This window comes from Terrapene carolina, unplaced genomic scaffold (assembly GCF_002925995.2).
Source record: "Terrapene carolina triunguis isolate 2854851 unplaced genomic scaffold, T_m_triunguis-2.0 Scaffold96, whole genome shotgun sequence".
NCBI classification, from domain to species: domain Eukaryota; kingdom Metazoa; phylum Chordata; order Testudines; family Emydidae; genus Terrapene; species Terrapene triunguis.
In genome coordinates, this window is record NW_020664447.1 from 39163366 (window position 1) to 39175809 (window position 12444).

Genomic DNA, 12444 nt, shown 5'->3' on the forward strand with positions numbered 1-12444 from the left:
TTAGGAAGTTATTAATATGCCTGCATGTGACTTCTTTTCTAGCACTGCCACCTCCTTCCCCTCCTGAATTCAGCCCAGCGTTCAGCAATGTGGTGAAAGTTCTGAACTGTGATATCATGATGTATATCCTCAGGACTATCCTTCAAAGGGCAGTACAACTGGAGACCCACTTATGGACTGAAGCTATGATCCAGATGGTATGGATTGCATTAGTATTTTCCTCCTTAATTTGGGTTAACTATTGATGCTAAAACACTCTCTTGTGTGTTTATATGTAAAGACGCAGCACACTACAGTAAACTGTAATCTTGCATATCTCTTGAACATTAGCATAACGTACTAGACTTGATTTGAAAATCATTCTACATTACACCTTAATTAAATAGCACTGGATGACACTTTAAAGTCAGTTATTTATGGTGTTTGGTAGATAAGCATAGACTTGATAAACAGAATCTTACTTTCTTTCTCTCTCTTATAGTATTACCATTTCCAGTACATTGTATAGTTTTATTTTAAAGGCACATTGTGTTAATATTTCTAAACTTATACATGTGGTTAACCAATATTTTAATTGGAAGAAAGGGATCTCTTTGACCCAAAAGGTTGTTTTTTATAAATTTTACTGATCCAGCAAAAGGTTTCCCATTATCTGCATCCTCCTCTATAAACTTTAAATGTAATTTACAGTAGTAATAAGCACTTTGCAAAAATAAGTATTGCAGTTACATAAGTTGACGTGTTTAACAGTCTTGCCTTGTCTCATCTCTGAAAGCTGTTTCAAGACAGTTGCGTTGTCTGGTTTTCTGACTTACAACTGCATGTAAAAACATAAGCTTGTTAAAGAAGCAAGGTGGGATAACTTGGCTGTGTAACACTGATATGTTGTGATGAAGTGGGAATTTTCCGTAATATTTGTATGACCTGTGAGTGTACTTCAGTTTCCCCTGTATGCTGCATTGTTACCCAGTGTGTGGAAAAGGACTGTTTACTCTCAGGGCAGACCAAGAGACATTGATATGAATGTCACCTAGCTGTCTGAGCCTGGATGAGACATCTAGCAATCAGTGACTCGAGGGTGATAGATTTCTCCACCTCTCAGCAGGGAAGCTGAACACTATCCCCCAGCTTGAGAACAAAGGAATGGGAAGGTGTGAGGTGGGGGGATAAGAATTGGTTGCTGGAAGGAGTCAGACAGCTTGAACAATGGGGTTCACTACAGCTTGGCCGGGCTGTGGGCTAACCAGAATGGACTTAGCCAATGCTTTAACTTTCCTTTCCTTTCTCTGTGCTAACCTAAGGACTTCCTCTGTTGTGTTCAGTTGACTAATAAACCCTACTGTTTTAATGATGCTGTGTGAGCATCACTGCAAATGCTTTGAGGCACATTAATTCATTAAGAGTGTACAAGTCATCAGCAAAAGTTCAAAGCTTGTACATGGCTGATGTGAAATATGTAAGGATCAACTAAGCTTAATGCAAGGAAAAAGCAGGGGTCATGCCTAGTTAAGGACACTTGTATATTCTGTGTATGGTTATTGAATCTTCTGTTTGAGATCCATGCACTATTGCACTGTGTGATATATTCCTTAAATTCTGCTGTCAATATGTCCAGTTCTTCTTCGAGTGCTTGCTCATATCCATTCCAGTTAGGTGTGTGCGCGCCGCGTGCACGATCGTCGGAAGATTTTTACCCTAGCAACACCCGGTGGGTCGGCTGTGGAGCCCCCTGGAGTGGCGCCGCCATGGCGCTGGATATATACCCCAGCCGACCCAGCGCCCCCTCAGTTCCTTCTTACCGCCCCTGACAGTCGTTGGAACTGTGGAGCGCGGCTTAGCTGATCTCCACACTCCCTAGCTTTTCATTGTTCTTGTTATATTTAGTTATATAGATAGTTGTTCAAGTTAGTTAGTAGTTAGTGTATAGTGTGTATATATATATAGTTGTATTTTGTTATCGGGGGTTTAGGGGGTGTTTTTCCCCTTTTCCCCCCGGCGCACAGCCGGGCCCATGCCCAAGGCTCCTGGCTTTAAGCCGTGCGCGTCCTGCGGGAAGCACATGCCAACCAGCGACCCGCATAGTTCTTGCTTGAAGTGCCTGGGAGAGACTCATCCAGCAGATAAGTGCCCTATCTGCAAGGCCTTCAAGCCGAGGACAAGGAAGGAGCGGGACTTTAGGCTCAGACAGCTCCTCATGGAGGCGGCTCTGAGTCCGGATCCTCCCTCGGCGCGCCCTGTCCCGGCACCGAGCGCTTCGATGCGCAGCGCCCCGGCGGGCCCGACCGGTGCGACAGAAAAGACTGTTCGGCACCGACCGACGTCGGCACCGCGCCCGCCCAAAGAGCCTCGGCACCGATCCATTTCTCCGGGCCATAAGAAGACCGCTAAGACACGGGACGTTGCTGCCGCGAAGATACCGGCTCCCCCGGTGCCGGGGGTAGAGCCGCGTCCGCAGCTGGACCGCCAAAGACAGGCGGCCACACCGTCGACTCCGGCACCGAGGCCGTTGAGTCCGGTGCGGACTGTTTCACCACCAAGGCTGGTGGTGGAACCTTGTCTCCCTTCCACCCCGGAGACCTTCGCTACCGCGAGAGACCTGATCACCCTCACTGAGCCGGCGCCGTCGCAACTCCCGGCACCGGTAGCCCCACGTGTGCTGCAGTCCAGAGGGAAACCTGCCCTGGTGCGCCCACCGTCGCCAGCACAAGTCTCTCGGCACCGCTCCAGATCCCGAAGCAGGTCCCGACGCCGCTCTGAGTCCCGGCGCCGAGTGTCACCTCGGCACCGGTCGTACTCGCGGCCCAGATCTTCCTCGCGGCGCCGTTCAACATCCCGGCACCGCCGTGACGACCGGCACCGATCGGGGTCGAGGCGCAGCTCCCGGCACCGGTATGAGCGCCACTCGGGCTCGAGAGGCCGCTCCCGGTACCACGCCTCCTCCAGATCGTCGTCCCGTTCCAGATCGGGATCCCGGCACCGGAGGGACTATCGGCACCGGTCCAGGTCCCGGCACCGTTCGCCGGAACCGCACAGGGACAGGTCCCCTTACGGTCGGCACCGATCGGCACCGTACTATCCGGTGCCGACGGCATCGGGTTCGGCACCGCCGTGGCCGTCGAGATCGGCGTCGCGGTCTTCTGAGACAGTGGAGCCCGGCCACCTGCAGGAGACCGACGACCCTATGCAAGGACCTGCGCATTGGTCCTTCTGGACTCCTTGGGCCTACCACCAAGCACAAGGAGCTCCCCTATCGGCCTCCCGCTCTGGCCGTTCGGAGCCTAGGGCCCCAGAGTCCACCATCTCCCGCCCTCCTCCAAGGGACGTGGAGGCTCCAGTGCCCGCACCTGCAGAGGCCCTGGACCAGGGGGCAGGAGATGCCCAGCACCAGGAACACCTGGAGCAGGATCAACCATTGGACCCCTTGCCACCGGGGGCATCCTCCTCGTCCTCTCCTGATGAGGCCGTAGCGGGCACGTCCACCATCGGGCCGCCTCCGATAGACCTTCGGGCCCATCAGGACCTGCTGCGGCGCATGGCTCGCAATCTGGACCTCCAGGTGGAGGAGATTGCGGAGGTCCATGACCCAATAGTGCAGATCATTTCAGCGGATGCTCCATCCAGGGTGGCATTACCGCTGGTCCGCACCATCCAGGCCAACGCCACCACTATCTGGCAGACCCCGGCCTCTATTCCGCCCACGGCCAGAGGGGTTGAGAGAAAGTACTTCGTGCCTTCCAGGGAACATGAGTATCTGTACACTCACCCCCAACCGTGCTCACTGGTGGTTTCATCAGTCAATGCACGGGAGCGCCATGGCCAGCAGGCTGCTGCGCCCAAATCGAAGGACGCTAAGCGCTTCGATTTGTTCGGACGCAAGGTTTATTCTGCTGGCGGACTGCAATTGCGGGCAGCGAACCAGCAGGCGCTCCTGAGCCGCTACGGCTTCAATATGTGGTCCTCGATGGGGAAATTTAAAGAGCTGGTTCCCCAGGACTCGAGGGAAGAGTTCGGGGCCTTGGTAGAGGAGGGCAAGCGGGTGGCATGCACCTCCCTACAGGCGTCCCTTGATATAGCGGACTCGGCCGCTAGGACCCTGGCTTCAGGGATAGCAATGCGCCGAATCTCCTGGCTCCAGGTGTCGGGCTTGCCACCGGAACTGCAGCAGACCCTGCAGGACCTACCGTTCGAGGGCCAGGGCCTCTTTTCAGAGAAAACAGACTCGAGGCTCCAAAATCTTAAAGACTCTCGGACAATGATGCGCTCCCTGGGGATGCATGTCCCAGGGCCTCAGCGCAGACCCTTCAGGCCCCAGCCTCAGCGGTTCTACCCTCCCCCGCCTCGTCCAAGACAGGACTTTGCTAGGAGGCGGGGTCGAGGTGGTAGGCGAAGGTCGACCGGCCCTCAACCCGGTCAGAACCAGGGCCAGTCTAGGCCACCTTCAGGGCCTAGACAAGCCTTTTGAAGGTGCGGTCGAGGACGGCACCACGACCGGTACCCAGGATCCGACTCCCCCTTTCCGGGACCGCCTCTCCCGCTTCCACCGTGCTTGGTCCCGTATAACCTCGGACCGTTGGGTCCTTCGCACGGTGGAAAGGGGATACGCCCTCCAGTTTTCCTCGCTCCCTCCCTCCCACTCCCCCTCCCCGTCCCTCTTCAGGGACCCTTCTCACGAGCAACTCCTTACACAGGAGGTTTTTGGGCTCCTCGCTATGGGGGCCATAGAGGAGGTTCCATCGGAGCTAAGGGGCAGGGGGTTTTACTCCCGCTACTTCCTGATACCCAAGTCAAAAGGGGGTCTAAGGCCCATCTTAGACTTGCGCGGACTCAACAAATTCATAGTAAAGTTGAAGTTCCGCATGGTGTCATTGGGGACCATCATCCCTTCACTGGATCCTGGAGACTGGTTCGCCGCCCTCGACATGAAGGACGCTTATTTCCACATAGCGATTTATCCGCCTCACAGGCGCTTCCTGCGATTTGTAGTAAACAGGGTGCACTACCAATTCGCAGTCCTTCCCTTCGGCTTGTCCTCGGCTCCCAGGGTGTTCACAAAGTGTCTGGCAGTCGTCGCGGCCTTCCTTCGTCGACAAGGGATACAGCTGTTCCCGTACTTGGACGACTGGCTGGTACGCGGCCGCACCAGAGACCAAGTGCAGGCCCATGTCCACATAGTGACACGCACTTTCCACGAGCTGGGCATTCTACTCAACAGAGAGAAGTCCACTCTAGTACCAACTCAGAGAATAGAGTTCATTGGAGCAATCCTGGACTCCAGACATGCCCGAGCCATCCTGCCAGACAGCCGCTTTCATACCATTTCAAGCGTCATTCAAGGACTCAGGGCCTTTCCAACTACCACCATAAGGACATGCCTTGCCCTCTTGGGCCACATGGCCTCGTGCACCTACGTAACCAGGCACGCCAGACTGCGACTTCGCCCATTGCAGACTTGGGTGTCATCGGTTTACCGTCCTCATCGAGACGACCTGAGCATAGTGGTCACGGTTCCGGCCGCAGTCTTGGCCTCCCTCACATGGTGGACGGATCGCACGGCGGTCTGTGCAGGAGTGCCCTTTCACGCCCCACAGCCCTCCCTCCACCTAGTTACGGACGCTTCATCTCTAGGATGGGGCGCTCACCTGGGGGAGCACCATACCCAAGGCCTGTGGTCGGCGTCCCAACAAGCCCTGCACATCAACGTCCGAGAGCTGATGGCAGTGCGCCTGGCTTGTCAGGCTTTTCTCAACTTCCTGCAGGGCCGTTGCGTGCTGATTCTCACCGACAACACCACGGCCATGTTTTATATCAACAAGCAGGGCGGAGCCCGCTCATCTCCCCTATGCCAAGAGGCCATTCGCCTGTGGGACTTCTGCATCGCCCACTCGATAAATCTCACGGCGTCATTCCTGCCTGGAGTCCAGAATACGCTGGCGGACCGTCTCAGCAGGTCCTTCCAGACGCACGAGTGGTCGATTCGCCCGGACATCATATACTCCGTCTTCCAGAGGTGGGGGTTTCCCCAGATCGACCTGTTCGCATCTCGGGCAACAGGAAGTGCCAGGTGTTCTGCTCCCTACACGGGCGAGCCCCGGGCTCTCGGTCAGACGCCTTCCTCATGGCATGGAAAGACCATCTGTTCTATGCTTTTCCCCCATTCCCGCTGGTCCACAGGGTGCTGCTCAAGATCCGCAGGGACCATGCACGGGTAATTCTAGTCGCTCCCGCTTGGCCGAGACAGCACTGGTACACCACACTGCTGGAGCTGTCAATACAGAGGCCCATCACGCTCCCCTTGACTCCGGATCTCATCTCTCAGGACCACGGCCGGCTGTGTCACCCCGACCTGCAGTCGCTCCACCTCACGGCGTGGATGCTTCATGGTTGAGTCGCTCAGAGCGGCAATGCTCCCAGGCCGTCCAACAGGTCCTGCTGGGAAGTAGAAAGCCCTCTACGCGGACCACTTATTTAGCCAAGTGGAAGAGATTCTCCTGTTGGTGTGAGCAACGAGCTACGTCTCCCTCGCAGGCTCCCATTCCTTCGATACTGGAATACCTCCTGTCCCTAAGACAGCAAGGCTTGGCGACATCCTCAATCAAGGTTCACCTCGCCGCTATTTCCGCTTTTCACCCAGGAGAACTCACGTCCTCGGTCTTCTCTAACCCGATGGTCGTCAGATTCCTCAAGGGCTTAGACCGGCTGTACCCACAGCAACGACAGCCGGTTCCAACGTGGGACCTCAACCTCGTCCTCTCCAGGCTCACAGGGCCTCCGTTTGAACCATTGGCTACCTGCTCGCTCCTGTACTTATCTTGGAAGACAGCCTTCCTAGTAGCCATCACCTCAGCACGGCGCGTCTCGGAACTCAGGGCGCTGACATCCGAGCCCCCATACACGGTGTTCCATAAGGACAAGGTGCAGCTTCGCCCCCATCCTGCCTTTCTTCCAAAGGTGGTGTCGCCTTTCCACGTGAACCAGGATATATTCCTCCCGGTCTTCCATCCGAAACCGCACGCTACTCGTCAGGACCAGCGTTTACATTCTTTGGACGTTCGCAGGGCCCTGGCTTTCTATATTGACCGTACAAAGCCATTTAGGAAGACGACGCAACTCTTCGTTGCGGTAGCCGACCGGATGAAGGGCTCACCGGTCTCTTCACAGTGCCTGTTCTCCTGGATCACATCCTGCATTCGTGCTTGCTACGACCTGGCCGGTGTACCGACGCCACGCCTCACCGCTCATTCCACGAGGGCCCAGGCCTCCTCCACTGCCTTCCTGGCTCAAGTACCGATCCAGGACATTTGTAGAGCTGCAGTGTGGTCATCGGTCCACACATTTGCTACTCACTATGCGCTGGTGCAACAATCCAGAGACGATGCTGCTTTTGGGTCAGCGATTCTGCACACAGCAATGTCTCACTCCGACCCCGCCACCTAGGTGGGGCTTGGGAGTCACCTAACTGGAATGGATATGAGCAAGCACTCGAAGAAGAAAAGACGGTTACTCACCGTTGTAACTGTTGTTCTTCGAGATGTGTTGCTCATATCCATTCCAAACCCGCCCCCCTTCCCCACTGTCGGAGTAGCCGGCAAGAAGGAACTGAGGGGGCGCTGGGTCGGCTGGGGTATATATCCAGCGCCATAACGGCGCCACTCCAGGGGGCTCCACAGCCGACCCACCGGGTGTTGCTAGGGTAAAAATGTTCCGACGATCGTGCACGCGGCGCGCACACACCTAACTGGAATGGATATGAGCAACACATCTCGAAGAACAACAGTTACAACGGTGAGTAACCGTCTTTTTTACAGCCCTCTGGTAGCAATTGGAGTTTTATTATTTCCATCTTTCACAGGTACTTCACCTCCTTTCTCTGGGCTTACTGGAAGAGAAGCAGCAGCTAGAAAAGGCTCCAGAGGAAGAAGTGACCTTTGACTTCTATCACAAAGCATCAAGTATGTTTCACTTCCTCTGAAGCGGGGAATGAATTATGCTAACTTCTTATTATAAGGACAATATTAGCCTCAAAAGAAAAGTTAAATCATTGTGTTCAGCAAGTATTTATCCTATCTTTATTTAAATCATAGCATTTGGAAACTAAGTGAGAGTGCTAGAGTTCTGCTTTGTAACCATAGAGAAGCCAGATCAGGAATTACATGTCTATCCTCTGGCTTGACAAGCGTAGTGAGGACAGGATGTGCTGGGTCCCAAATAAGGTGCTAAGAGTAATATTGGTGCCATCTTGTTGAAGATAGTTGTGCCCATCTGTGAGGGTTACAGAAGAGGTGCCATATTGGGTCAGACCGTTGTCCTGTATCCTATCTCAACAGTGGCCCATACCAGAGCTTCAAGGGGAGGGTACAGAAAATGGCAATTATGGAGTGATCCACCCCTGTTTTCCACTTCCGGCTGCTGGTTGTCAAAGGTTTAGGGTCACCTCAACCATGGGATTGCAACCCTGACCATATCGGCTAATAGCCATTGATTGACCTGTCCTCCGTGATCTTATCCAGTTCTCTTTTGAACCCAGTTATAGTTTTGGCCATCACGAAATCCCATGGCAATGAGTTCCATGGGTTAGTTGTGCATTGTGTGAAAAAGTGTACTTCCTCTTGTTTGTATAAAATCTGCTGCCCATTAATTTCATCAGATGACCCTGGGTTTTGTTTTGTGGGAAAGGATAAATAACACCTCTCTCTCCCTCTCCCCTTTTTCCAGACCATTCATGATTTTATAGACCTATCATATCCTCACTTAATCATCTCTTTCCTAAACTGAACAGCCCTAATCCTTTTAGTTTCTCCTCTTATGGAAGTAATTTCATAGCCTTGATGGTCTTTGGTGCCCTTCTCCAATTCTATTATATCCTTTTTGAGATGGGGCAAGCAGAACTGGACACAGTATTCAATGTGTGGGTGCACCATGGATTTATAAAGTGGTATTATGATATTTTCTATCGTTTTTTTTTTTTTATCCCTTTCCTAATAGTTCCTAACATATTGTTAGCCTTTTTGACTGCTGTTGATCGTTGAGCGGAACTTTCAGAGAACTATCCACAGTGACTTCGAGATGTCTTTCTTAGATGGTAACAGCTAATTTAGAACCCATCGCTATATGCGTATAGATGGGATTATTTTTTCCAATGTGCAATACTTTGCACTTATCAGCACTGAATTTCATCTACCATTTTCTTGCCCAGTCATCCAATTTTGTGAGATCCTTCTGTAACTTCTTGCAGTCTGAACTTAACTATCTTGAATAACTTTTTTATCTTCAAACTTTGCGATCTCTGTTTACTCTCTTTTCCGGATTATTTATGAATATTTTGAACACGACAGGTCCCAATAAAGTTCCTTGGGGGACCCTGCTGTTCATCTCTCTCCATTGTGAAAACTGATAATTTATTCTTACCCTTTGTATTCTATTTTTCAACCAGTTACTGATCCACGAGACCTTCCCTCTTTGATCTTCTTAGTTTACTTAAGAGCCTTTGATGAGGGACCTTTGTCAAAGGCATTCTGAAAGTCCAAATACACTGTATCGTCTGGATCATCCTTATCCCCATGCTTGTTGACTCCCTCAAAGAATTCCAATAGATTGGTGAGGCATGATTTCCCTTTGCAAAAGCCATGTTGACTCTTCTTCGACAAATCGTGTTTATCTCTGTTTAATAGTTCTATTCTTTACCATAGTTTCTACCACTTTGCCTTTTACTGAAATTAGGCTCTCCAGCCTGTAATAGCCAGGATTGTCTCTAGAACCCTTTTTAAAAACCAACAATACATTAGTTGCCTTCCAGGCATCTGGTACAGAGGCTGACTTCAGTGATAGGTTACATACTATAGTTAGTAGTTTTGCAATTTCATATTTGAGTTCCTTTAGAACTCATGGGTGGATACCATCTGGTCCTGGTGACTTAAACTAAACAGTAATATCAGTTTGTTTTAAAATCTACTCCGTAGACACATCAGTGTAGGACAGTACTTTAGATTTGTCACCCAAAAAAATAACTCAGATGTGGGTATCTCCCCCACATAGTGAAGACCGATGCAAAGGGTTAATTTAGCTTCTCTGCTATGGCCTGGTCTTCTTTGAGTGCTCCTTTGTTATCTAGTGGCCCCACTGGCTGTTTGGTCGGCTTTCTGCTTCTGATGTACTTACAAAAAAAAAATTGCTGTTAGTTTTTGTGTCTTTAGCAAGTTGCTTCTCAAATTCATTGTTGGCCTGCCTCATTATACTTTTACATTTTACTTGCCAGAGTTTGTGCTCCTTTCTATTTTCCTCATTAGGCTTTGACTTCCAAATTTTAAAGGATGCTTTTTTGCCTCTTAATGGCCTCCATTACTCTGCTGTTTAGGTTCTTGGGGTATGCAGGACTGTGAGTCACCTTGATACCCCCTTGCCTCCAGTGAAAGAGAGACTTGCTTGCATTTAACTGGTTGTCCATCCCCTGATTTCACCAACCTGTTAGCTACCCAGTCTCCTCTGGCCTATGCAGCCCTTACTTTGCCTAGCAGAATTATAGGTGTACTACAGTCTCCAAGACCCTTTGAAGTATTCCCTTGTAGTGTCCAGCCCCTTATCCACTGAATGTTCACAGAAATACCAGCTCCGCTGTCCCCAATGGAACAGTGTACACACCAGCTTGAATGATTCCGCTAAGGATCAGCAACTTGTATAACATCACAACACTGAGATATATTTATAGTGAAAACAATGATACATTTATTATCAATGGTTTTGAGATTCATGAGCTAGTGAATAAGGATAACGAAAACAAAAAAGTTACATATGAAACTATTTCTAGCAACTAAACTTAATTTAGCAGGCTAACCACCTGCCTTAAAGAATTTTCTCCCCCCAAATGTTTTTTGCAGTATTTCAACCCAGTCTGATTGTGATCCTGTTTTCATGAATGAAATAAGGGTCTCCTTTCCTTCTACTTATATTCCCCAAAGTTCATTGTCTGTCCTCAGGACAGTAACTCCTCCCCTTTTCCCCCTCCCCCATTTTTACTGAGTCCTGCTTCTTCCCTGTTGACTTTATATGTAAATAGGCCATCCATTATGTTGGCTTAAAATGCTTAATTTACATGTTGTCAGAGAGTAAAGTGAATAAACATCTTTTATCTGACAGTAAATCTGTTTGTCAACTCTGCCTTGATACAAACTATAGGAACATATTTTCAGCATACATACGTAACTCCTTTCATAGTATCTGTACATACATTTCACAATGATATTAATTACCAGTGTGATTCTGGCTTTCATTTAAGATCTCCCATGATATTCTTTGGTGAACCAGAATGTACATACCAGAATCTGGTAACCTTTTTGCCAGTTGGTATTGAGGGCATCCTGGGTCATAGCATCCTCCTTCCACTACAGGATTATCGTGAAGGAGAATAGGGAAATGTGAATAAGAATTCCTTGAGAAATGACAAATGTCTATGAATGAGCAGTGTTTAAAAAATAAACTAACCACACATCTTCGTACCCTTTGACTTGGACAGATCTTAATTTGTCTCCAAATTAAGGGTTTTTATTACTCTAGTGACAATAGGAAAAAAAGCGAGACTTCACTTATAAGCTATATGCAGCGTGCTCTTGTGCTCCTTTCCCTTGACTCTAAACCTTATCATTTCTATCCAGAAGATCCTTTGGCTTACTCTAAAATCTGCTTAGGTTGAAGGTGGAATCCAAATTCTTTGCATATTTAATCTTCCATTCTTTTTATCTTGTGTAGAGTTGCTACTACATTGTGTAAGGATAAATAGAGAGAGTCCCTTTTGCAAGCTAAACATTATTACCTCCTGTGATATGGATCAAAAATTAGAAATATGAATCCAAGCCACTGAAGTGGCTTTTATTTAAAGCTTTTGAAAACACTGACCTTATGAATAAGGCTAAGATTTAATCATGGGTATTTTTAGTAAAAGTCATGGACAGGTATCAAGGCTGATTCCCCACTCTGGCACTTCGAGTACAGAAGGTGGGGGCCCACAAGGATTCTAAAAATTAATACTGGCCACTCCAGGCTTGTATTAAACTCCCAAGGTTACAGCTTCTCTCTGACCTTAGATGGGTAGATGCTGCCATCACCCAAATGCAAAAAACCCCTTTGAACCCAGGAAGGCACACTTGGGAATTCCTCCCTGTGGGGTACCCTCAAACCCTTTCATCCCCCCTCCGGGGAAGAGCTGAGAAAGAAAACAAAGGAAATCAGCTGTTGCCACCAGCTAATTAAACAACATATGCACAAGCCTCTTAGGACACAAAAACCCAATCCTGTTCTTAAAAAAGGTAAATTTTATTAAAAACAAAAAGAAAGAAAATACATCTGGAACTTAGGCTATTGCTAGTTTTTAAAAGAGGAAATATAATAATTAAGCATCAAGAATGGTTTTCTTGAGGTCCAGCTTAATGGTTATAAACAAAAGCAATTGGGGGG

At 49.4% G+C, this 12444-nt stretch overlaps 1 protein-coding gene across 2 annotated transcripts in view; it reads left to right on the plus strand.

The window, feature by feature from the left end:
• The window catches only part of UBR1 (ubiquitin protein ligase E3 component n-recognin 1), a 142000-nt gene that overhangs the window by 66914 nt on the left and 62642 nt on the right, over window positions 1-12444 (plus strand). For both annotated transcript variants that reach the window (XM_026651302.2, XM_026651303.2), the window contains exons 25-26: window positions 43-197; window positions 7850-7949. In XM_026651302.2, coding sequence (XP_026507087.1) covers window positions 43-197; window positions 7850-7949 — 255 coding nt within the window. The remainder of the gene's footprint in view (window positions 1-42; window positions 198-7849; window positions 7950-12444) is intronic.